At 39.3% G+C, this 24,485-nt stretch overlaps 1 protein-coding gene across 11 annotated transcripts in view; it reads left to right on the top strand.

Moving 5' to 3' along the window:
• kiaa1109 (KIAA1109 ortholog) overlaps positions 1-24,485 on the top strand; it is a 188,069-nt gene that overhangs the window by 26,091 nt on the left and 137,493 nt on the right. For all 11 annotated transcript variants that reach the window (XM_028438564.1, XM_028438569.1, XM_028438571.1 and 8 more), the window contains exons 9-22: positions 719-798; positions 1,686-1,836; positions 2,604-2,760; positions 4,264-4,342; positions 6,367-6,458; positions 6,532-6,649; positions 6,723-6,878; positions 8,178-8,275; positions 8,341-8,525; positions 12,899-13,005; positions 13,934-14,145; positions 14,249-14,467; positions 18,531-18,668; positions 21,134-21,310. In XM_028438564.1, coding sequence (XP_028294365.1) covers positions 719-798; positions 1,686-1,836; positions 2,604-2,760; positions 4,264-4,342; positions 6,367-6,458; positions 6,532-6,649; positions 6,723-6,878; positions 8,178-8,275; positions 8,341-8,525; positions 12,899-13,005; positions 13,934-14,145; positions 14,249-14,467; positions 18,531-18,668; positions 21,134-21,310 — 1,969 coding nt within the window. The remainder of the gene's footprint in view (positions 1-718; positions 799-1,685; positions 1,837-2,603; positions 2,761-4,263; positions 4,343-6,366; positions 6,459-6,531; positions 6,650-6,722; positions 6,879-8,177; positions 8,276-8,340; positions 8,526-12,898; positions 13,006-13,933; positions 14,146-14,248; positions 14,468-18,530; positions 18,669-21,133; positions 21,311-24,485) is intronic.

A 24,485-nucleotide genomic window follows, 5' to 3' on the forward strand; every position in this document is an offset into this window, starting at 1 on the left:
CAATGAAACAGATAGAGGCAATAATTGCCTTAAAGAATTACAGTAACATTGCCCTATGCTTCATGTTTCTCTCATTGGTCATAAGGAATACAGGAGAGTGTAAAATGTGCAGCAGCAGGAACCCTGTTTCTCTCTTTTGTTTAACTATTCACTCATTAGGCAGAGATTTGACTCTAAATCTCTCCTAAGAGGAGGGATTCTGTGTTTCTGTTCCCGTGTTGACACATCAAAGCCTCTCAGTTGGAGTGGTAATGAGGAAAAACAATCTATTTGAAATGCTTGTATATTTTATTGGAGCATGGCTCTAGGATTGATTACTCTGTGGAAAATGCAGCTTTTTTTGGCATGTGACTATTCAGCAAAGCTTGGCAACATGTGTGAACCAGGCATATTACCTGCCAATGTAACTGTAATCTATTAGAACAAGTCATTATCCATACTCACAGTATATTAATGAAATAATTCCCAGAGTAAATGCATTAACCTTTCCTGATGAAAAGATCACAATCAATTAGAACTGCATGTATCAGTGCAGTGATGGAACGTGTGTTTTAGGTGTAAGCACAGAATATTTCTCATACATTATCATGTATATATAGATTTACTTTAATTGAAGACAACGTGAGTTTGTGACCCTGATTGATTGCTATAAAAAAAGAAGAGCTCAGACCTCCTAATGTGGTTGTAAAGCCTCTTAAATAAGACATTTCTCTCCTAGACCTCCCAGGCTGATGGGTGAAGGCTTTGTGGTGATGCAGTCAAACGATGTGGACATCTACTATTACCAGGATGAGCCGGGTATGAGACACAAACAACATCCCACTTTCATTCAGATTATCCCTCATCCTTAGTTTACACTTATTTACCAACCTTGCATTAAAAATCTGTGACTAGAACAACATGTGACTTATCAAACATTGGTATCTGACCAATCACAGCGCACCAATGATCAGGTCTTGATAAATGCTGCGGCTGAATTTGATCGTCATTAACATGTTACGCCCTCAAATATTCCAAGTTCAGAGGCCCCGCCCACTGAAATTAAACAAACACTGACAAGGAAATAAATGTTTCTGAGATGAAAATCATCATCCTCACAGCTGAGATGAAGAAAAACAAAGATGAAGTGGATTTTAAGGAGCTCATTTTAAATGCTTTGTGGAAGAGAATAATGGAGGAAGTGAACAGCGTTTCTGTATTGGAACGGACTCAAGCTGAGTAAAATTATCCAATATAAAAAAATACAATATTCAACAGAATAAAGTTACATTTTTGTTGTAATATTTTTTTTTTTTAAACTTACTTTTATCCCTTCCTCTAAGACATAACATGAAAGATGATAAAAAACATATATATATTTTTTCTTTCTTTTTTTGGTATTCAGTGCCTGCATATTGTTAATCACACTTTTTATCTGAACAAAGAAATGTGAAAAATCACAATATCTTTTTTTGTTGTTCGTTTGATTCCTAAGAATGAGTGCAGATTGTTAATTGCACTTTTTCTTACAAAGAACCATTTTTGTGTATTTATTTGATTCCTACTGTTTAGGCTACAATGTTTTATTTATTTTAAAACATTTTTATTGTGGTCTGCTTTAGGTTTATAAATACAGCTAAACAAAGGTCATTAGCACAGTTTTGGGTACTTTTTATTTATTGTTGTGTGTGTGTGTGCGTGTGAAGGGCTGGTTCCTGTGGAACAGCAGAGTGAGGAGGAAGTGGAGACACCTAGTGAAGATGATAAGCTCCAGGACTTGCCTCCATGCTGGGGTTTGGACATCGTCTGTGGAAAAGGAACTGACTTTAACTACGGGCCCTGGGCAGATCGCCAGAGGTCAGTCAAAAACCATGGATGTGTGTGTAGGAACGTTTTTAGGGCTCGTTACGGATCAGTGAAAATATCACCAGCTATTGCTGATCACATTGAAAAACTTCTGCTCTCAGAGTCAAATCTCCTCTTTCTCTGGGAGATGTTGCACAAAACCAGGATAGAAGATAAAAAATCAGCTATTCTGATAAACTAACAAATATTATGAACAGTCATTTCATGTGTCCGTTGACTTTTGGTTTTAGATTTTTTATTATCATAGTTTATATATAAAGATGAAAGCACAATATTTGAGCAGTGAAAGTGAGAAAGCAGATGGTTTATTAGGAATATTTTCTTTATGAATAAAACAGCAACACTGAAAAGTTGGGGGAACATTTTATTTAATTTTTTTTACACAAGTAGACATTTATTTTCTTCAAGTTCTCACATCACATTTTACAAGCTGTCCTATTTTGCAACATATTTACCTTCATACATCTGGTACACAATTGAAGATGATCTGTCTTTATGGCAATCGACAGATGATTGAAATTTCTCTTCTTCTTTTTTATCGACTTTGTTTGTCTTTGAACTTTTCTTGGTTTCATTTTTGTTTTAATGTGTAAAACATACACATGTATTATAGTAACATAATTATCTCTTACTGACAAGTTGTGAAACATGTTTTCTTCATTTCTGTGTCAGTGATGGTTCACGTGCTGGTTCTTGCTGTGCTTGTACATGAATGAGTTTTTGTGTCTTGTTCTAAAAGTGAGTGTTTCCCTTTGCAGAGACTGCCTGTGGAAGTTTTTCCTCCCTGCTGACTACCAGGCCATGAATGTGACAGAAGTGGCTCAGCCGGGAAAACCCCGACAGATCCAAGCCTTTGAGCTACGCATGAACATCATTGCTGACGCCACCATCGACCTGCTGTTCACCAAAAACAGGGTGTGCACTCTCTCTCCCTTTCTGTCTGTTTGATCGTCCTCCCTCTGCTCCTCCTCTACTCTTTGTGTTTATGCTGCACCACTAGTGATAACGCTCCATGTTTTAGGTTTTTCATATTTTTCTGTTGAAGCAGAGCTGAGGTCTCACAAAGCCCAGCATATGAAGTGAATACTAAGTGTTAGCATTAATACAGGCTGAAGAAACACTTGAAGGCAATTGTCTGATCTCTGTTTGTTTGAACAGCTTTTTGTTCACATTAGGTGTAGCTGTAGACCCTAGGTTCCCAATGTGGGGTACAGGTACTCCAGAAGGACCCAATTTCTCATAGAGGGAACGTGAATAATGATTAAAAACAGCGTGACAATGTTGTAAACTAGAATATAAGCAGATCAGCAATCATGAGACTCCATGCATATCCATGTCAGACTGCCATCTAGTGGTGAGTAAGTTCATTACATGTCCAGTCATTCTGCTCTCACTTAGACTTACATGAATCTCATTGATTGATCTAAACCTGTGACTGACTGTCACTCATTCCATCGTGTGTGGCTAACCCACATGTGTCAAACTTAAGGCCCAGTGGCCAAATCCAGAATCGTGACGCTTGTGCATGTGAGTGAGACGGAGCACAAACGGGAGGCGGAACGGGAGGAAAGGCAGAGCCGTCGGGGAAGCTACAATCATATTCATGCTAGCTTTCCGAAATGCAGCGACAGCAACACATAAGATTCAAGGCTGGCCAAGATGCTAGCAGCACTACATGTGGTTAGCTGAGCTACTAGCATGGCCATGGACAGCAGAGAGGAGTCAGAGTAGAGCAGAGCCTCCTCATGTAGCCTCACACAGAGAAGAAACAGTCTCATTAAAAAAGAACAAATATCAAATTCATCCAAACATGACAGAGTTCTGTTCATCCTCTGAACCTTTTTAAGTTGTAGTGAGTTATATTTATCAGCTTCAGGGTGATTCATATGTTATATTACGGATATATGTTTATTCATATAATGTTTGGTAGATTCATTTTTCCAAAGAAAGTCACTGAAATCACTGAAAATACCAGTAGACGAAGTATAAATTCTGAATATGTTTTCTCGTGTGCTTACAGATTATTATAATATGTTTTATTATATATAATTTTTCTACAGGATAGGTAACATCAGAGACAGATTTTCCTGTAGGGCTACACTGTATAGGACATTATATTATTGTGTTTTTTAAGTGTATAGGAGTAAGGTGTACTTAGCTTCTAGCTGATTGATTGATGTCTTTATTTCGAAGATGTAAAATTATAACAGAACAATAGTTTTAAAAAAGAAAATAATAAATATGATGAATTTCAGCAGCAGAAAAAGACTATTGATTTCATCCACAAACACTATTTATTTAAATTAACAAACTTTTCAATGTTGTTGTAACATGATGTGAAGGGGTATGGGAATTCCTGGTATAGATAACTATCATACATTGATCCTCTCGCTGCTCTGAACCATCTTCTGTTCCTAGGAAACCAACGCCATCCATGTGAATGTAGGGGCGGGCTCGTACCTGGAAGTCAACATTCCCATGACGGTGGGGGACAATGGTGAGCTCGTGTTTCCCTTTGTCAGGATGAAGCTGTGTTGTAATTAGGGATGTAACGATTAATCGTAAGGCAGTTAAAAATTGGTTCATAGGTATCACAGTTCACATCGATACTGTGAAAATTTAATCGCATTACTTTTTTAAACAGTAGAGGGTGCTATATATTTATCCCTTCTCTTGTCCGGATGTCTTGGCAGCGAGCGGAATCTGCTGCTACTTTCTTTCTGGCCGCCTTCTACTCTTAAACATGTTAATAAAGTTCCTTACCCCTTTAGCATCGAAAGAATATCTGTAATATTACGTGAATATCTGTAAAAGTCCCGTTTTTCTATTTGCTCTGTCTGCTAGCATAGCATCTCTTCTTCATTGCTAGAATATCTGCATGCCAACCGACCACTGGGTTACCAGCGCCCTCTGCTGGTCCAAACAATTATCTGACGTAAATACAGTGAAATGACTGTTTTTTGTTTTTTTTAAAGTCTAATTATTAAGGCACAAAATACATTTTCAGTTGGAACTATTATGCAGTTTTGCATTGTTCACTATAGAACCAGATTTTAAATTAATAGGCTTCGTCTTCATTTTTATTATTCCTTTATTTATTTCATTCAGGATTTTTTTTTTAGTTAAATTGCATTGTTTTGAATAGTTTATCAAGGAATTCTTTTGACAATGGAAAAATAAAAGGAAAATACTACAGTATTTTCTAGTTTTTTTTCATCATTTGTCTACAGTCCCATTTTATACAATAAATCGTGAGAGAATCGTATCGTGAACCCAGTATTGTGAATCTTTACATCCCTAGTTGTAATGTAGTGTCTCCTGGCTTAATCACACTCGCTACACACACTTCACTAATGAACACACTATCATATGTCATGTGACAGACTTCAGATGCATGAAACCTCACACACACACACACACACACACACACACACACACACACACACACACACACACAGTGATTCATTTGTGAATCATCAGGACCTGGAACAAACGCTGAGTGTTTTTCCGGCAGTAAAAGAGAAACGAAAATGTCACAGAATACATATTTTTTTAAAGTGCCTTTTGCTAACTAAATGGGCCAATAAAATCACGTGAACACAAACAACCAATTAACCTAAATGTTTAATATAAAAAATGATGAATCAGCGTTAAAGAACCAGGGACAATCACTATTTACGGAGCATCTGTCTCTCTCTCTCTCTCTCTCTGAGAGACAGCTGTCACATCTGCCATGTTTCAGCGCAAAATCAGCGCTAAATTAGCCACAAAGGTCACTAAACTTTCAGAAAACAAAAACCCACAAATACAAAATATTTACCAACTTTTACACCCATAAGGCCATAACTTCTCATGTCCCCTGGATAGTTCTCCTCCTGTGTCCTGTCTGTTGGAGGCAGATTCTCCTGCATTAGCATCATCGCTACAGGTGCTGCTACTAGCTATGCTAACTGCTGCTGCTGCTCTTTTCTGTGATTTCTACAGAAACAACTTTGTACTTCTTAACCTCAGGGTTAGCTTCACTTATTGGTTTAAAAAAAGCTTTTTAAATCTCACTGCCTTTTTTAGCCATTATTTATCGTCTTCCAAGCTGACAGAGAAGCTACTTTTGCGCAAAATCACACTTTAGGCGTGGCATGGGGGCGTGGCCTGACTTCCAATCTCTTTTTCACTCGTGATCATTTTTTGCTCAATTTTGTGTTTACAATAAAATCTCCAGTATATATACTTCAACATTTTTTTCATAAACATTAAATGGACAGATATTGAGGCATAGAGCATTGAGGAGACTTCATGTGAAGATGGAAACTTATCATATATATATCATATATCACATATCAGAATATGCAGAAATACACAAAAACCTCCATTAAGGGAAGTACAGCAGCCCTCCTACCTGACAGTTCTGATTGGTCAAGTCGTTTGGACCACGGGTCTAGAGTTTGACACGTGTGTTAGTTTTTCAGTAATCTGTTGTTAAATGCCGTTATTCAGAGAATGGACCATGCGTTGTGTCCCCAGGCTACTCTCCTACAATCAAAGGGCAGCTCCTTCACGTGGACACCACCAGCAGCATGCAGTACAGGACTCTCCTGGAGGCTGAGATGTTGGCTGTAAGTGGACATGATTGGTACCAAGCCTAAAGTGAGCCCAACTAATGACGTTCTTCTGTGTTTTTTCCCATAGTTCCATGTGATAGCCAGCTACCCCCGGGTGTGGAACATGCCTCAGTCCTGGCAGTGTGAGATCGAGGTTTACAAAGCCACTTACCACTTTATCTATGCACAGAAGAACTTCTTCACAGGTGAGAAAACCATCTCCAAACCTTTGAAAATAAAGAATCTATGAATCTCACTGGTTCCTATCTCTCTGTGTAGATCTGATCCAGGACTGGGCGAGCGACAGCGCCCCTGATATCTACTCCTTTGTGCCGTATTCTTGGATGTTCAAGATCCTCTTTCACCAGTTTGAGATGATCTGGGCAGCGAACCAACACAACTGGATTGACTGTTCTACCAAACAGCAGGAGAATGGTACGAGCCCAGGGTTTTGCTTTTGGGTGGGGCTTCTGCCGCAGTGAAGACACGCCCACTCTATTATATATATAAACTCCAAAGAGCAACCTATGCTTTGCTAGCTACCAACTCAATACTCACTGTTCCTCTTTATTCATAATCCTCTCAGTCCAACTGTCTCGCTACAGTTTTTATAGAAGGGGCGGGGCCAACAGTGACGTAGGAAGCCACCAATGTCACAAACCTCCATTTTCAGCCAATAGCAAAATTCTGATTGTAATAACCTGGTTTTAACCCATCGAAGGCAGTCACTCTGACATTTTACAACTAAATACACCAAATTGAAAAACTTAGATTTAAATGTGAAGAGTTAAACTAGAATCAATCACAAACACAACTTCACCTCAAAAAACGTTTTCAACAGAAAAAAAAAGGTTTGGGGGTTCAGTAACTCAAATCCTAAATGTAATAACTGGTCAATAATGTAACAAGATGCTGAGCCCACATTACATTACATTTGTGTCGTGTAACACATTTTTTCACGTAACAAATTGTTAGATATTGTGTAACAAGTTATTATATTATGGGACTGGCAAAATATTTTATTACCTCAGAGAGTGAGTCAATTTATGGATTAAAGGGTTTATTGAGAGAGACGAGCATCATATACAAATGCATATGCATACGTGTGTGTCTGTGTACATAGTGTGTGCATATATAAAAGCATTTTGGAGAACCTTGACACTTTTTAGTAACTTATATATACTTAAAAGATTATATATTTAAAAAAGGCAGAACGTTTTTCCTATTATTGACCAGTTGTAACATTTCTGGTTTTCTGACATTCGGGTCTTATCACATTTGGAACGATTGTTTCATATCAGGTTCTAACAGGGTTAGATATAACTGTGCAAGAACCAAACCTCTGCTTGTTTTCATTTGTAATTCAATAAACAGGAAGTTGTGGCCAGAACGTCTTCTTAAACTTTTCTGTCCGTGAAAAGATTCCCCCGTTCACGACTGCTTCAGGATACAGCTTAGCAACCTTACTGTAATGGAACACATTCATTCATTTATTCAATCAATTTAATTTAAGTTCATTCAATTATGAAGATACAGACAGATTGAAACTTCCAGTATGACAGACAGACGTCCTTTAATAAGCTGTGAATTCAGAAATGTTCTTAATATAAACACTGCTTCCTGTGTAGCATTGGCTGCTTGTGTTCATGGCTGCAGATGTACAGTATCGTACAGTAAATATAACACTTGATCCAGGGGCAACACACTAATCAATACGCTATTGATCTCTTTTAGTGTACCTGGCAGCCTGCGGAGAGACACTCAATATAGAATTTATGTTGCCTTTCAATGAGTTTGTTCCTACCACCTGCCACACACGCTTCACCCTGAAGGTGAGTTTGTGCTTCTTCATCTGCTGAATGGCATCATGTGACCAATGTGACCCTAATGGTCCCAGGCAGAGGATACGGACATGAGACTGTCCCTCCCAGAGTGCCACCCCAGCCGCTACCCGCTCCTCACGCTGGCCAAAGACTACCAGAACATCAAGCTCCCAACGGACATGTTCACACCTGGAGAGAACGTAGCTCCGCCCCCTCCCAAAGCCACCAAGCCCCGCTGGAGGAACATCACCCACGCTGAGTGAGTTTATCTGAGGAGGGGACGTCAGTTGAGGGCGGGGGGGCAGTAAAGACATGTGAAGGTGGTATTTTAAAGGATTCACTGGATGGTAACGGCTGTGGTTCTGTGTTGTAAATGTCCCACTGACGTACTACACTTTACAAACTCAATGTGACTAAGATGTGAAATAAAGGGTGGTAAAGGCAAGGCAAGGCAAGGCAAGGCAAATTTATTTATATAGCGCATTTCATACTCAAGGCAACTCAATGTGCTTTACATGATAAAACATTCAATTGTTTAAAATCAATAAGAACATTTAAATCAATAAGAACAATTAAAATCATCAGTAAAATCAATTAAAATCATCAGTAAAATCAATTAAAATCATCAGTAAAATCATCATTACATCAACAACATGACCATAAATCTCTCTCTCAATCATATGCAGTAGAGAAAAAAAGTGCCTTTAACTTTGATTTAAAAATGTTCACATTGGATGCTGACTTCAGCTCCGCTGGCAGTTTGTTCCACTTCTTTGCAGCATAACAACTAAAAGCAGCATCACCATGTTTACTGTGAACTCTGGGCTCCACTATCTGACCTGTGTCCATAGATCTGAGAGACCTGCTGGGTTCATACCTGACTAACATGTCACTGATGTATTCTGGACCAAACCCATTCACAGATTTATACACCAGCAGCAGAACTTTAAAGTCTATTCTGAGGCTGACTGGGAGCCAGTGTAAAGACTTTAAAACTGGAGTAATGTGTTCTGACCTCTTTGTTCTGGTTAAGACCCGAGCTGCAGCGTTCTGAACCAGCTGTAGCTGTTTGATGCTCTTTTGGGGGATTCCTGTCAGAAGACCATTACAATAGTCCAGTCTGCTGGAGATAAAAGCATGGACCAGTTTCTCCTGATCTTTCTGAGCCATTAAACCTTTCACTCTGGAGATGTTCTTTAGGTGGTAGAAGATGTTTTTGTGATAGATTTGATCTGATGCTGAATGTCAGATCTGAGTCAATCAGAACACCAAGGTTTTTGACTTGGTCTTTAGGTTTTAAAGATCGAGACTCAAGATAATTGCTGACAGCAGTCCTCTTTTCCTTGTTACCAAAGACAATCACCTCCGTCTTGTCATGGTTTAGTTGAAGGAAGTTTTCACTCATCCAGCAGTTTACTTTTTCTAAACAGTCACACAACACCTCAATGGGACCATAGTCATCTGGGTTCAGTGATAGATATAGTTGTGTGTCATCTGCATAGCTCTGATAATCAACCTTACAGTTCTGTAAAATTTGCCCTAAAGGAAGCATGTAAAGGTTAAACAGAAGGGGTCCAAGAACAGAGCCCTGAGGAACCCCACAGGACATTGGTAATCTGTCAGATTCAAAGTTTCCAATGCTTACAAAATAGCTTCGCTCCTCCAAGTATGACTTAAACCATTGCATTACTTTTCCATTTAGTCCAACCCATGTTTGCAATCTGTGCAACAAAATTGTATGATCTACAGTGTCAAATGCAGCACTTAGATCCAACAGAATGAGAACAGATACTTTTCCTGAATCAGTGTTCAACCTTATGTCATTGATCACTTTGATCAGAGCAGTTTCAGTGCTGTGATGAGAACGAAAACCTGACTGAAATTTATCAAATATTTTGTTGAATGTTAAGAATTGACTCAGTTGGTTGAAGACCACCTTCTCAATGATCTTGGCCATGAATGGAAGGTTGCTGATTGGTCTATAGTTAGCCAGTATAGAGGCATCCAGTGTTCTCTTTTTTAACAGAGGTTTCACAGCAGCTACTTTCAGGGATTTTGGTACGGTGCCTGATTGGAATGAGCAGTTAATTATCTGACACAAATCAGTGACAATTGACTTTACAACAGTTTTAAAGAAGTTTGAGGGTATTGTGTCAAGGCAACACGTTGATGGATTCAGCTGCTGAACAGTCTCCTCTATTGTTTTTGGGTTCACTGTAATAAACTCTAACATTGTAATTGACTCATCCCTCAGTGGTTGAAGCTGTTCAAGCTTTTTGTGATTTTGCTGGTTTGTTCTGATGTTTGACCTTATTGATTGTATTTTTTCATTGAAATATACAGCAAATTCATTGCATTTTCCAGCTGACAGTAATTCAGGGGCTATCTGATCTGGGGGGGTTGTGAGCTTTTCAATTACAGAAAACAACGTGCGAGAGTTGTTGGCATTTTTGGCAATAATTTCAGAAAAGTATTGCTGCCTTGCTTTGAACAAGCCAGGTGCGTCCCTAAATCCATTGGTGGCTCTGTTTCCTCACCCGCTGTGGGGAATTCACTAACATTGCAGCGCTAGTAATAATAATAATAATAATAATTCATTGGATTTTATATAGAGCTTTATCATAGACACTCAAAACACTTCTATGTCTGCTGCACAAATATTTCATAACGTAGACAACTAAATGAACTCATACAAATGTTGTTTAATAAACTTAAAACAATTATATTTTTTCCCCTAACTTAATGTGTCTGCTCCGTCAGGTCCTGTAACTTTTCTCTGATCAGTCCATGAAAAATAGGCAGATTTGGACAGAAACCGTCCTATTGATCTGTTGATACCATTGATCTGAGTTAATGCAGCAACACAGTCGATCGGCACCATTTGAAGATGATCTACTGACCATCATCCAGCAGGTCTGAGCACCGCTGTGTCACCACACGCTCATATGTGAACATTGTGTCATTGTTGCGTAAATTACGCATCTGATCAGCTGATTCTGGCCTGACATCAATGTGACACGAGAGTTTGAGTTAAAACGTGGAGAGAAAGACACAGGAGCTCATTGTAACGACATCCATGGAGCTCCGCGCACAAAGCATCCTCTGCACCACAGCGCCAATAGATTATTTTACAGTAAAGGTGAGATGTGAAGTTGTAGAATATATTGTGCTTATTATGTTGTGTAATCAAGCCAGTATAGTGACAAGTGTGAAGCTTAGGTATAATGGTGGTGGCTGTGGACAGAGGGAATGAGTGAGTGGTAGTACCTAAAGCAGGTATTTGGGATTAACGTGTCTAAAGTTAAGCCCAGTATGAGTTTTATCCCACATCCCAAGGCGTGCCAGTGCATCATATACCAGTATATGTACAAAAACCGCTACCGCAAACCCAGGAACTGCCCCGGGCCCGCAGATGCAGCCAGGCCAGCGGATAGAGAGGGGGCCAGGGAGCCCCGGGCCACCCCCCACGGCCGAGTAGCCCCTCAGACGCCCCCAAGAACCCAGGCCGAGAGGCAGCCACCGCCCCCCCACACACACATCCGAGGAAGCCCTAAGCAGCCGAGCACCCAGCGCATCCCGTCACCGACCCCAACCCCCAACCCCAAGGCCCCCTGCCAGCATCCCGCCACCAACCCCAACCCCTAACCCCAAGGTCCCCCGCCAGCATTTGGGAGATCGTCGTCATGTTGTAATCCTTAATGCTCTAATATCGTCAGATCGCACACCCTTAACAGTGGAGCAAAAAAGTAATTAGTCAGCCACCAATTCTGCAAGTTCTTCCACATAAAAAGATGAGAGGCCTGTAATTTTCATCATAGATAAACCTCAACTATGAGAGACAAAATGAGGAGAAACTTTTTTTAATGAAATTATTTGCAAATTTTGGTGGAAAATAAGTATTTGAAACCGCCACAACAGTTAGGCCCTCACACTTATCAATGGTTGGATCACAATAGTCTCCACAAAAGATGAAGATCTGCTGGACTGGACACAATCAACTGTTTGTTCTTCTCTTTATTAGAATATAACTCGTTATATAGTGTGATTTTGAGTGAGTCCAGCGGAGCAGTTGTAGTCTGTGCATCAGTGTTATGGTATACCGGGAACTCGTGAAATGAGAGGTTCTGCACCTGTTGGGAGTGCTAAAACAAAAGCGTGTGTTATTTTGTAATTAATTAATCAGAATGAACTCATTAAAGTCCCAGCCCTACTTTTTACTAACCATTGTGAGTGTAAGATGTAGTCTGTGTCCTGGTGGTGATTCCCTGCTGGTGCCATTGCTTTAAGGCACATCTATTATATGCATGGTACTTTTACATCTATCTTCCTCTGCTTCACTTTAGTCGGTTGTTATGTAATGTGTCCCAGAGGGAAACGGTGCTGCTAGCACACAGGCTAAGTAGCCATCGCTCATTTAGTAGCTGTAAGTGAAAGTGAGACAGATTGGGAACCAGTGATGGAGTCCTTTCTGGACCAGTGCACTGTGTGCTGTGGAGTAATGGGCTGTGACCTGTTGGCTGCGTTTGGCCCTGAATGTTTCACCTGACGTTGAATGCATCATGAAGCAAACAATGAAGTGTAAAATGAAGTTGAAACAAAGAAGACGACTGATGACTGTTTGCTCTCCATCAGAGCTGGCTGGGTGGACTGCTGGAGTGTGCCCAACTTCCTGCTGATAATCGACTACACCTGGCATCCCATCTACCCCCAGAAGGCCGACGAGCAGCTCAAGCAGTCACGTGAGCTGCTCCTTATCAACACAGCTGTAGTAGAGCTCACCTGTTCAGTGCTGTTCTCTCTAACCCAGGGTGTCAAACTCATTGTAATATTATTGTGTCCTAGTTTGCAAATGTACGTTTACATAAAATACAAGCTATGGAAGAAACTGACAATATTCAAGCAATAATTGACAGTTATCTCATAGCAACAATGTCAATCATGTGCAGTCGACCTTTTTAGGAGCCAAAATGTCAAGTTTGGGTTAAGTGTAAAAAACCAAAATGTTCCATATCTCTATGAATATTTATCATACAAATTTGATGCTACATTTATGAAAAGCTCATCTCAAGTGGAGTATTTTATTTAATCAGACCAAAGCTATACAACCTACCAGTAAAAAGATCTGTTGGGGTCAAAGTTCATGACGTCACAAAAAACCCCCCAAAAAAAACCTTTTTTCCTATAACTTGGCCACCAATTGAGATACAGTGCTCAGACTGGTACCATTGAACAACATTTCCTTTCAACGTGTGACCTTGACCTTTGCTCAAGGTCATTTTGATGACAAGGTCAGTCTTCTGTTCTTCCTGCTTTATTACTTTCAATTTCATTAGTAAAAAGAACAAATCCAGATACAGGTTGTCACTTTAAATTTACTAGATTTGTCACAAATTTCGATTTAGTTAAGGAAAATGTGTAATATTTGAGTGAAATTGAAAGATTTTCTAAGAATTTTGAGGTTTTTTATTTCAACATTTTAACATTAAAAACGCACCAGGAAAACTGTGAGAACCTGCAAATATTGTGAAGTTTCATTTGCACAATTCATGTTTTCTGTCATTTTTTACTTTCTCCTGCGGGCCAAATTGGATTCTCTAAAGGGCCGCATTTGGCCCCCGGGCCTTGGGTGGACATGTCCTCTAACCTGTATGTCATGTTTTCACTCAGTGTCTGAAATGGAGGAGTCCATGCTGTCAGCTCTGAGACCTCCAGAGCACAGCTCAGGCCTCCACGCAGCCCCTCCCCGCTACTGCTCCACATCTGCCTCCACCGACCCCTCAGAGCTGCCTCCTGACAGACTGCACGTGGAGATGGAGATGTCTCCAGACTCTCAGATCATCCTCTATGGACCTCTGCTTAGGGCGCTGATCTCCATCAAGGCACAGAAACCTCTGATCGTCCCACATTCTCTGCCTTTAACGCTGATGTTCCCTCACAGCTCCTGGTCATCAATAAGTGATTAAACGTTTCCTGTCCTCACAGGAAAACTACTTTGGTGTGGATGACATGTACACAGACTATGAAGAGGCCGTATCCAGCCCCGTGTTGTCCATGTCCACCTCCTCAGGCCTGGGTTGGTCTCCTCTGGGGATGGAGGACAGCCAACATAAGGAGTCGTCCCACATCCATCCTCTGGACCTGCGGCCCTGGGACATCACGGTGCTCATCAACCTCTACAAAGTGCACGGCCGACTGCCCATGGTACGTCAGCAGCTAATAACTTTAGGCCTGATCAGGACTTTGTCCCAACCTTTTCTGTTGTGTGTACCCCCAGGCCTCTCTTCAATGACAAGCACCCCTATCACTCAATCTCTTTGCAGCTCGAGCAAAAGTCTCTCAAACATCTGATTTATGAACGATTTTTTGCCATTTCCACTAAATATGAGCGTGACATTCTATGACTAATGGCGCGTTTCCACTGAGTGAAAAATACCTCCACCGTGGTACCTGATGTTGGGTTTTTCTGTACCTTCTTTGTTGAGGTTCCAAAAAAAGCAGCCCAGGGGCCTCATTTATAAAAGTGTGCGTAGGTAAGATCACTTCAGCTGGCGTACACTAAAAACCAGGAAGTGCATACGCAAAAAAACTGTCAGACTTATAAACGAGGGCGCATGCTCATCCCACGCCTGTTTAGATCATGTTGAAAGTTGACGCACTTGAGGAAACACCTTGCTCCGCCCATACAGTGACTATAAAAAGTCAGGTGAACAACCTTAATGAATATTCACTAATACGAATTCTTACCTGTCAAGTATCTCGTTTTGGTCGGGAAACTCCCGTATTTTACCCCTCATTCCCGCCATTGTCCCGTGTTAGTATTTTCCTGTAAATATCCCGTATTTTAATGTATTAATAATTAATAATAAAGATGTCTTACTAAACCGAACGCTGTCACTTGCCTCGCGAGAAACGCCACCTGAAATGGCCTGAGTGGCAGTTATCACAAGATTAGTGATATATATACAGTATATACATACTGTATATAATATATACATAGGTATGTATATATTATAGCTTATTTTGTATCAAATCACTAGTTTTAGGAGTCGCTGCTTTTACTTCTCAGAACAACATGTAAAGCTCAGTTAGATGATTGAGTGCGTCCTAACCCAGACCTTCCCCATAACAAGCTACACTACAGAACTCACTCACACGTGCTGTCCCTTACAGAAGAAGCCAAAAGTGTCACATATTGATCAGCTGTTTGTTAATAAATGAGCCTGTGTAGCATTTTACATCAGCAAATTTAACCCAGAATTGTTTTTCTGGTCAGACTTTATTTAATAAAATTATCTAGATTTATATCATATTTCACCATTTTGACAAAATATATTGAGATATTAGTTTTGGTTCATATCACCAGCCCTAGTAGGAATGTTCACAGCATTTTAATGTTAATAAAGGTCGACCTACCAGATTATAATCACATAAGTGTATTTAGTAAGTAATTGATAAGTGGATATTTTAGATTTATTGTGCATCTATATTAAAATATAAGGGATACTGGAGCTTAGTTGGGGGGGTGGGATGGATGGTAGTGGGTGCCAAAAAATTTCCCTTATTTTCAAAGGGAAAAACAAGCAAATCAAACAAATTTCACTCAATGTGAGGTGGAGGTATTAATTGTTGAGGTGGACACACGCAGTAGAACGTTAAATATAGTGAACGTTAGGAATGATGATCATGTTGCCTCGGCATCAGACTGTCACTGAGGTGAAAAAGAAATGGTCAGACATAAAAGCAGAAGAGAAAATGTGGATTATTCTCCATCGGAAGAGAGTCTGTTCAACAGGTGGAGGAAAGGGGCGGAGCTTACCCTCACAGACAAAAAGCTGGAGGGTCGTTCCTCAGTGTTATAACGGAGGTGGGGGGGACACAGATGCACTATGTGCTCCAGAAACATGGGATTAAATAGTATTTCCTTGTTTGAAATAATAACGATGAACAGGTAGTAAAACACCTTTGGAACTATACGTAATTCACAATATTTAATTTAAAGTAAAACCATGTTTTTCATCAGTCCCAGCGTGTTTCCTGGTCTGTAAACCTAACTAACCTTAACACTATATATAACAGTATAATGTTTTCCTCCTTCGTTTTTACAAATGAATTCTTCATATATATGTGTTGTGAAATGTGCAATGTTGTATTATTTCACACAAATGTATCTATTTCACAGAGCTGTCTTTAATTTCATCTTTCTCCTGATGGGGGCGGAGTTTCCTGTTTCTCATGATTTTGTGCATACGGCGCCATAAATATCATCGTGTTCAGAGATGCAACGAGTAAAACTAAGTCATGAACTGTTTTCTCGTGTGCATTCATACACATTTTATACCTGGGAAGATATTGGCTTAAATTAGGGCTGTCAATTAGTTAAAGTATTTAATTGTAATGTAATAATAGTATGTTGTTCATAGTTAAGTTTTTTAATGCTAATGGGTGATGAAGCGCTCTAAACCAAAGACAATGAGTCCACACATATTTCTATCTATTGCCTTGAAAAAAATGAGTGATACATTTTGTACTGCTGTTCTGTGCGTGAGTTTCCCGCGCAGTTCTGCAGACCTGATGTCAAATGACGCTGGTGCGCGTTCTCGGCAGCTTGGAAATAAACAGGAAATAAAGGAGAATGAGAAGATGACGGCTTGGAGACTGAAAGAAGAAAAGCACAGAGGACTAAACTACTGTTTGGTTCCACAGACATACGCAGAGGCATGTGCACAGGTCTAGCAGTAATCAGTCACACGATCGGCGAATAAATAAATAACCGTGTCACAGTTGGAGTCTGGATCGGGACGCGTTTTCTAGTTTGACAGTGAAAACCTACCATAATTTCTATAAAGTGCACTGTTTTATTGGCTGCATTACAATAATTTAGCAATTTTCTAAGAAAAATCCACACAAATGCTGCAGATTAACATAGGCTGCATCCTATTGGCTGATGAGGGTACCCATCAGACAACTCGGCCAATCAGAATGGGCAGGTAGGCAGGCTGTTGTACTCATGTTATGTTGTAGAGAAATTTCTGTTTCAACTGATAAATGTTCTTTACTACATGAAGTCTCCTCCTCACTGATTCTGTGCGAGCGAGAACTGTTTCATTTAAACAATTTCATTGTTCAACCTGGTCTAATGTGACGGAGCTCAGTTTTGTGGCAGCATGAAACTTTTAAAACCTGACAAAATCCACAATTTAGTCGCGTCATTGTTTAAACCGCAGGGTTCAAAGCATGAGAATAAAGTAGCGGCTTATCGTCTGGAAATTTACGTTTGTTTTAGTGGTAAACACCGATTTTATTAACAAACAACTGTTAACGTCAACATCAGATCAGCACACGGGCAACAAGAGAAAGTGAAACACTAATGGGGGCGCTGTGCACGCAAGAGACCCATCAGATCTATTTACATTATCCATGTATCAAAGATAAGGATAATCCATGTTATTGTGCAGAAAAATAAATGTTTCAACAGTGAATTCCTTTATAATTGTTCTCAGCTCTCACTGTTACAGTTAAAGCTGCGTTCTTCAGGGCTACAGCAGCTGCAGCAGGAAATGAAGAACGCTGCGTGCTAACGACACTATATGACCAAACCCGACCACCAGTTCTAAATATCTGTCTGAACCCGACCCATCTGGTGCCGTCGGGGTTCGGTCGGGGTTCGGTCGGGTATCCATCCTCTAGTATCAGCTGTAAACAGTTGATGATTGGTTGATGACTGCGTTTACACTAACCACCATGATGTCACTAAGGAGTCTGATTTATACAACCTGCCCTATGATGCTTTAAAAGTGGCAGAAATGGGGGAGTGGGGGTTTGGGTAATGTAGTTTAAATAGTAGGAACTTTTAGTTTAAACTGGCATGTAATGGGCATAATGAATCGTGAATGTGATTAGATATGCAAAAATAATCATGAAATCTGGTGAAAAGAGGTTAAAAGTGACAATAATGGGTCAATATATGTGACATTAGGTGGAAAAATGGTGGAAAGGGTTTATAAGTGAAAAAAAAAATCAGAAAATTCACTGAAATTTGATTCAAACGTGTGAGAAATGGGAGTAATTTTGCAAACATGCATTAAAAATAACAAAAATGGTAAAAATAATCAAATATGGGCTCAAATTGTTCTAAAAATATTCTTAGTTTCTTGATGGCATCTGGCGGCCCCATCCCAGTGTCTTACAACCCCAAATGGAGTCCTGAGCCTAAGGTTGAAAACCCCCATTTTAAAGGTTTAAATTGTTCTCCTGTGGTTCTCAGCACTGCAGCAGTGAAGGTCCTGAAGGTCCATCTGGCTTTTTGGAGCGTCTGTCCTTTGAGATGAAAAAAGGCTACAAGGAGACGCTGCTTCAGCTGCTGCTTTCCCCCATTCACATCTTCATCAGTGACAACTACCAGGTACACCACCATTTTGTTTCACCTCCACTCACTGCGTGCATGTCTAACATGTGCAGGAACACATTTCTGATCTTCATCCATCCTTTTTGGTGCTGAGTGAAGAACTTTCCCTTAATCTCAGACACACTGGACCTCATTTATCAACCGTTCGTACGTTCAGATGTGAGCAAAAGACAAAAGTTCGGCCATTTATGAATTGTGACGCGAGCGTACGGTCTCATGCCAGGACTGAGTTTATGTACGATAATCTGAGTGATTAGTGGTAAAATGTGCGTGAGACTGAAATTAAACAAGGTCCCCACGGTCATGACATTCCTTTTGGAAAAGTTTTGGAAATATAGCCTATTTCAGACATAGACAACTGGCGGCCCGGGGGGCCACATGCGGCCCTCGGTCTACTTTAATGCGGCCCCCTAAGTAAATGTACAAAATGACAGAAAAATTTACAAAACAAGAGCAAGAATACATTAAAAATACAAAGAATTATAAGATTACAGGAAAATACAGTAAAAGGCAAGATACAAACACACAAAACTACTACAAAAATGAACAAAACGACAACAGTAATTTACAAAATTACAGAAAATGACAACAAAATTACACAAAAAGACAACAAAAACACAAAAAATGACTCTGCAAACCGACAGTACTAAAAACAAGCAAAACGACAATAGAAATACATAAAAATTACTCCCTAAAAATGCAAAATGGAAACACAAATGCACAATACACTCAAAAACATGTTTTACAGGAAAAAAGGACTGCAGAAATGCAAAAAAAGCTTCACAATGAGCAAGACAGCAAACATTCACAGAATGAGAGAAAAACACACATAATGACTATAAAACTCTTTGTTCTTTCCTGTATTAATGCTCAGATCACTCATTATTCTAAATGCTGACATTAACGTTGATCATGTGACCCTCTGATCAAACAAACACATTTGTTTCGGCCCCGCTGTGATAAAAGTTGTCTACCTCTGGCTTAATTTATTTATTTTATCTTTAAAATGTAACTTTCCAAAGGCAGCTTTACTTTAGAAAATACAAGATATTAAGTTTTGGTCAGAGATTAAAAGAGAAACATAAAAACAAGTTAGAAGTTACTAAAAATCATAAGTGTTTTAAGAAGTGATTTAGTGTGTAGGAGCCCTGACTGAAAAGGCTGTAAAGTCCCCTTTAGTTTACACCAGGCCCGTAGAACAGAGAGCAGACCTTAGCTTGAGGATCTTAAGGTACGTGCTGGTGTATACTGTAATAAAAGCTCTGAGAAATGTAATCAATCAAATCTTCAAACCAATCCAAAAAAAACACTGGGAGCCAGTGTGAAAACGTTAAAACGAGTAATATGGTCATATTTTTTGGTTTTTGTTCAAATCCTGGACAATTAGTAATTGATTTATGGACTTTTGATTCATGCAGATAAAAATACTGTTACAATAATCTAAAGGAGAGGAGATCAAAACATTTCTTTAAAAGTTAAAACAGCGTATTCTAGAAATGTGAAAACAAGACTGTACTAACTTTGTTACAGTAGTACACTGGAAAGGAACGCTCATTTTTGTGCTATAGTGTTCTTGAATAGATCTTGAAATTGGCTAAAATATTTAGGAAAAGTTTTGAATAATCATTGTGAAAAAAGTGTGGATATTAAACAAACCTCAGCTGCCATTGAAGCAAAAGCAGATACATATTCAGAACCAATCAAAACACATTATTAAAACATTCTTAACATTGTCCCTATGAGATAACATACGTGTCATTAGTGCTGCATTAATAGTCTAGGAGGAGTTTTAGGACCAAGGAGTTACAGAAGAAAAATAATAATAAGAACTCCAATGAGAACAATAATAATAATTATAATTATTATCATTAATAGTAGTAGTATACTGTATAGCATACAGTGAACTGTGTGTGTCTATATTAATTCTATTATCTTCACTATTGAATCATCTTTGTCTCACATGTTGCTGTCGCTCTAAAAAGTTTCAAATCTTTTATTTCCTGTTACTGGTGGAGAGGGGAGAGGGGAGCTGCAGAGGGGAATCCCCGTGACCATCTCATTTTAATATGACTTACATATGTCCATAGGGGCGTTTACAGGGAGGGGGCACATGTGCGCTGACTCAGATGTTCAAAGGATAGGTGCGTGGATCCCGTCCTACGCACAGATTCAAATGTCTGACGCTTGTCTCTGGACTGAGACGTACGCTTATTTCACAGTCTTTGTACATGAGGCCCCTGATCATTGTACGCTAGGATTAGTCATATACCAATGTTTGATAAACCACATGTTGGTCCACACGTCGGTCCCTTTTACACACAAGGTTGATAAATGAGGACCAGAGAGCGTATGCACTACTTTCCTCCACGTTTCGTCACGTTTCATATCCATCCAGCGGTTACATTGCTCTAATCATCACGTTGCTTTCACATCACTCTGTTAATCCCTCCTTTATTTCTCAGCGTCCCACGGCGGACAGCGTGCTCAGGGACGGCCACCTCAGTCTGTCCGGCCTGCAGATGAGGGCCCACGCCATGTTCTCTGCCCAGGGCCTCCCTCTGGGCAGCGACACACTGGAGTACGCCTGGCTTATCGACATGCAGGCGGGCGGCCTCACCGGCAGGGTCACCGTTCCACAGGTGGGTGTGTCGGCACCACTGCAGTACTAACAACTATTATACACGTGTAATAATGCAGTGTGTGAAACAGCCCAACATCCTTTCCACACAGTGTGGAAGTTTCACAGATAAATATTAAAAAGATTTTTCTTTTTACCAACATCATTACTAAATTAAATATGATATTCTTCCTCAGATTTTCTTTGTTAAGTAAAAAACTAACAAACAATAGAACTTATTCATAAACATCAACCAAGTCATGCCCAGCATTCACATGTCATCCACTGGCTTACTGTACATCATGACCTCAATCAAATACAAAACAATAATAACAAAAGAAAAAGTACATATTAACATCTGTAGTAATGTTTTTATGGTGTTGTCAATAGATATAAAAAAATGAGCAATTAATTGATTGTTCTTTGTAATTAATTAATCTAATGTCTTTTTTAATCCTACCGAAAATCCCTCAATTTATTTTAATTTATTTACATTAAGATTATTTATAACAGTGTCTTTATAAAGTCATTTATTGTTTTTAACAGACTTGAACCATTTACATTCCTCTGTATGTGAGACTTAGTGCTTTATTTTTTCTTGTAATTAATTAATCACATTAATGCATTAAAATGACAGCCCGAGTATTTTATTCTCTTTCTTTTGGATAATAATTCCTCTGGTTAACGTCTCTGACAAAATCAGACCTAATCAGTCGCACAAATGTTAACCAGTATGGTGAACTTTTCCATCACATACACTGATGATCAAAATGTTGAGACCAGTTGAAAAATTGCAAGAATTGACATTTTGCACTGTTGGATCTAAAGATGTAAAAAACACTTAAACTGAAACAGGCTGTTCATCAGCCTTTAAAAGCTCAAATCTGTGCAAAATGTGGATTTAATGTCATTTTCTGTCAGGTTTTCACACTGGGTTCTATTCTCCCGTCTGGACTTAAGAACTTTTTTACACACGTGCAGATACGCACCTCTCTCCTGTGCGTATTCTCTGATCCAGGTTTGTAAATGAATGTAGGCGGTCTGAAGCAAAGGAGGCGGACTGGGCCGTGATTCCTTTGGGCTGTCTATAAATCACGGAACATGGAGTTTTCCCAACGCTTGTAAATGTCATTGAAATCTGTGAAAATGATAAACACTTTGAATTTGAAACGCCTTTGTTGATAAACAATGTAACGGGTTGATTTGATCAGATTCAGGGCTCGAAACTGTGACCAAAATGGTCGCATAGGCGAGTATGTTTTTAGTGTGAGAGTAAAATTTTTATCTGGTCGCATCCATGCGAGTTTGTATTGGGTGACGTTTGAGGAGACGGTGCTGCTCATGCAACTTTGCGGCGGGTAATGCAACAGTGAATGCACTGAGTATAAACACCAATGTGCTCCTTTGGAGTGCGCGCAGTCCATTATGAACGGAGCCAGACATAACCAGTCGTTCACTGAGTGAACGCTCACATTGAGGGCAGCAGTAAAAAGGAAGAACGTGCTGAGCTCAGCGATATCAGAATCATCATGGAGGGACCAGAACTGATGGACTATGATACCAGGCCAGATGTTCAGCTGTGGTTCTCCCAGAGCAGGGGTCTGCAACCTATGGCTCTGGGGCCTAATGTGGCCCTTTGACTCTTTTGCAATAGATCCCTATAGGTTTAAAAAAAACTATTGAAATAAATAGTTATTTTTTACAGAGGCTATTAATGATTAATGACAAATAAAATCATGTTATAACAATTTGTTAACCTAAAATAAATCACATTGTACAATGACTCAGCACTTTCCTACTTCACCTCCTGCAACATCTACAGACCATCAACTTTCCTGCACCTGTGGCTAACCTTAAGTTTTAAATCCCTGGTAAGATAATTAAACCAACAAAAACACTATTCTGGAAGAAAATAGATATTATAAAAATCTTCTTTATATAACGTTGTGTTCATATAAACTGAGATGTGTAAGAATTTGAAGATGAAAGATACTGTTTTATTTATTGATGTTGATTTTTTTTATTCTGAACTATTTTTAAGTTTCCATTTACATGATCAACATAAATCAGGTTAAATGAAATTAAACATTATTCTATATACTGTAATATTAACTGTATATAATGTAATACACTGTATTGTCTTCATAGAGAAGGTATTTATGGCTCCAGGAGGACTTTAATCCAGGTGAGATGAGGTTAAATGGTTCCTTGTAGAGTAAAGGTTACAGACCCCTGACCAGGGGAAGAGGGTTAGGAGACCCCACTATCAGAGCTGGACCCTCTGAATTTAATTCATGGGTGAAACAATGCAGATGCTAAGTTGGTTATGCTAATGTTAAGTTAATTCAAGTCCAGAATACATGTAAACCTGTTGTTGTGCTTAAAAAAAATTGTCTTCTTTTAAAATTATTTAAAATAAATGACCTGTTATTTCAGCCACTGCTTGTTGCAGAAAAAACTTAATATTGACACTAAAACATTAAAATATTTAGCAAATATATCTCGAGTCATTGTTAATCTTTACTTCATACAAAACTACGGTACGTTAGTTAAGTCAATTATTCATTAGCGTGCATGGCTATGCTGTACACTCTCCCCACCCCTGCTCAAAAAACGTTACTGCATGAAGAGGAGATCCTTTTCTATGCAGCACAGTGGAGGGGGCACCATCATGATCTGCTTTTTCCTTCAATGGAACAATGAAGCTTCAGGTTGTACAGGGGCGTCAAACAGAGGCTGGCTTTGTGGAGATGATGGAGGGTTCATCCCTTATGACTGGAGGACCTCGTCAGGTCACAACTATGGTCTTAAACTTTTGATCATTTCAGTTTAATCGTTGTTTGCGATAAATTGCTTTTTTTTGTCTCACTCCCATTTCTTCTTTTTGTATTTTGAAGCTCTACTTAGAACCTTCTTAAGATCCAACAGTGCAAAATGTAAATTCTTGCAATTTTTCAACTGGTCTTAAAATTTGGACCAGGAGTTTATGTATATTATACATAACTTTAATCCAGTTGTCAACCTTTGGTACCTCCTCTTTCATCCACTTTCTGGTAATTGTTTTTACTTGCCATCTTCATTATTCTAGAGATGTGTTTATCCCCAAATCTTGTAAAATTACAGTAACATCCAGTTTCCTCAACTATAGTGAAATAATGTGAGTGGGAGGTCTCCATATACTTTTTAATCTCCTGTCA

The sequence above is a fragment of the Gouania willdenowi genome, chromosome 22 (assembly GCF_900634775.1).
Source record: "Gouania willdenowi chromosome 22, fGouWil2.1, whole genome shotgun sequence".
Taxonomy (NCBI): domain Eukaryota; kingdom Metazoa; phylum Chordata; class Actinopteri; order Blenniiformes; family Gobiesocidae; genus Gouania; species Gouania willdenowi.